At 36.3% G+C, this 2,221-nt stretch overlaps 1 protein-coding gene across 1 annotated transcript; it reads right to left on the reverse strand.

Moving 5' to 3' along the window:
* Positions 1-1,111: 1,111 nt before the first annotated feature.
* On the reverse strand, positions 1,112-1,703 carry LOC113288382 (histone H4). The gene has a single exon (XM_026537404.1). The coding sequence runs from the start codon at positions 1,629-1,631 to the stop codon at positions 1,320-1,322; it is 312 nt and encodes a 103-aa protein (XP_026393189.1). The 5' UTR covers positions 1,632-1,703; the 3' UTR covers positions 1,112-1,319.
* Positions 1,704-2,221: the final 518 nt, after the last annotated feature.

Here is a 2,221-nt window from a genome sequence, read left to right on the forward strand (position 1 = left end):
CTCACCATGATCATTCCATTGCTACTAGATCTAACATTGGGTGCAACACTTTCGTTGGGTTTGGACAATTAGAACACTAATGCAACAGTAATAGCGGGGATTAAAAGTTTTTGAAAACGGCACCACTACAAACTTGAGATTTAAAAACAACCAAATGAAAAGCAATTGAGTTTTTACTCTCTTCTCCTGTTATAAAACAAGAGTCCAAACTAACCCATTTCTTCCTAGAAGTATTAACAGGATTAACATCATAAATTCACTTAACATACAGCCTCTATCGATGTAAGTCAAAGTCACCAAAAGATAAAAGCTATCAGCGTAAACAACAAATCCTGGTGCGATTCTGTTATCGTTCATCCTGCAGTCTGAGCTACATCTGTGTTACTAAGTTTGGGAAATATTTTCAACTCAAAAAGAGACCATATGCTTTAATGCTTAATACGAATTAAGGATGCATGATATAGCAGGGCAACAGAATTATTGAAGAATTTGAGTTATATTTCTGCTCAACAGATTAGTGTGGCTTGGGGTGTAAAAGACAAGCAAGAAAAACTTGAAGGACACTTCGCAGATGGATGAGGTGCTGAACAAAAAGCATGTGTAAGACAATTTTTCCAAGGTCTGGGTATGACTGCTCATTGACATTATCTATGTTATTCACAATGTTCTGAATGAGTACTATAAATCCATACATTAATGTAATATGGACAGGAAAAGAAGTATGGTTTTGTGAGATTCTAGATGAAAATGTGAAGGACAAGGTTATGTTTCAGTAGGAAAATACTAATTCATCTAGTGGGTGCTCGAGGCATATTGCAAACTTCTGATTTTGGTTCAGACAGTTTAGTGTTCTAGGAAAAGGAATGATTATGTGCAAATGAGCTTGAAAGCAATCTAAGATTTCAACAAATTTGGCTAATGTATGAAAACCAAAGAAGTACTCAATGAAAATGAAAACTTTGAAACTTACTGATATGAATTTCTTTTCACTTTATTAGGTTCAATCCCTTCCTGAGATCCATCACGTCTTCCCAAGCTGAACCCTGAATTAGATTAAACTTGTAAATTTCAAAACCTCAGAAATCCAACCAACTGATTCGAATTGCAAAGCTAGGAAAACAGAACTGATAAATTCAATCACAATATAACTAATTGAAAGAAACATGAAATCGGCTTGAATCTGTAACAAAAATTAACATTCAAATGGAACAGAGATGATGAATTATCAGACATTCCATTAAATTCTAGATCTCAATTACATCATCAATTAAAAACTACTTCTATTAAAAACCCTAATTTCATCCTTTACAATAAAAACCCTAACCCCCAAAACCGTAGAGAGTTCTTCCCTGTCGCTTCAAAGCATAGACAACATCCATGGCAGTGACAGTCTTCCTCCTAGCATGTTCAGTGTAGGTAACAGCATCACGAATCACATTCTCAAGAAAGATCTTAAGAACACCACGAGTTTCCTCATAGATCAATCCACTGATACGTTTGACTCCACCTCTTCTAGCTAATCTTCTGATAGCTGGCTTGGTAATACCCTGGATGTTATCTCTGAGAACTTTTCTATGCCTCTTTGCTCCTCCCTTTCCCAAACCCTTTCCTCCTTTTCCTCTTCCCGACATTTTTTCTCACTCTGAAATTGGAATTTCTTTCTCTCTGGACCTTTTTCTTTGTTTTTGATTTGTGAGAGATATGGCGAGTGGTGGTGGTTATTTATAGATCTGATTTGGACTTGGTCAAACTTCTGAAATGGTGTTTGTACCGTTAGATAGAACGGTGATCCGTATGAATGATTTTCTTCGTAAATTCACCGTTAGATTAGATACACTAATTTCCTATTAGCTGAATAAGATCCACTCGGATTCATGTTTCTTATTTTCCTTGTGTGTTTTTCAACTTCGAGAAAGAAATGATGTTATGGACCGTTGGATGGGGTACGGATCCGTATGACTGTTTGTGTTCTGTGTTACAACCGTTGGATTAGAAGTTTCTATTGGCTGGATAAGAAGTAACCGGATCGCAATCTCTTTACTTGGTGCATTTTGTATTTTCTCTCGAGATATAGTTTACGACACTACTCTGATTTAGAGTCCGTTTGGCACCACCATAATTCAACTACCAAGGTAGTTCCAATTACCTAGAAATTAATTTTCAGGTGGTTCCAATTATTTCCACTCAAAGTTGGGTGTTTGGCATGTCATGAAATTCCAAC

The sequence above is a fragment of the Papaver somniferum genome, chromosome 6 (assembly GCF_003573695.1).
Source record: "Papaver somniferum cultivar HN1 chromosome 6, ASM357369v1, whole genome shotgun sequence".
NCBI classification, from domain to species: Eukaryota; Viridiplantae; Streptophyta; class Magnoliopsida; order Ranunculales; family Papaveraceae; genus Papaver; species Papaver somniferum.

Excerpts from the sequence above, each read along its gene's own strand:
- LOC113288382 (XM_026537404.1), bottom strand. The coding sequence starts at position 1,631 with ATGTCGGGAAGAGGAAAAGGAGGAAAGGGTTTGGGAAAGGGAGGAGCA.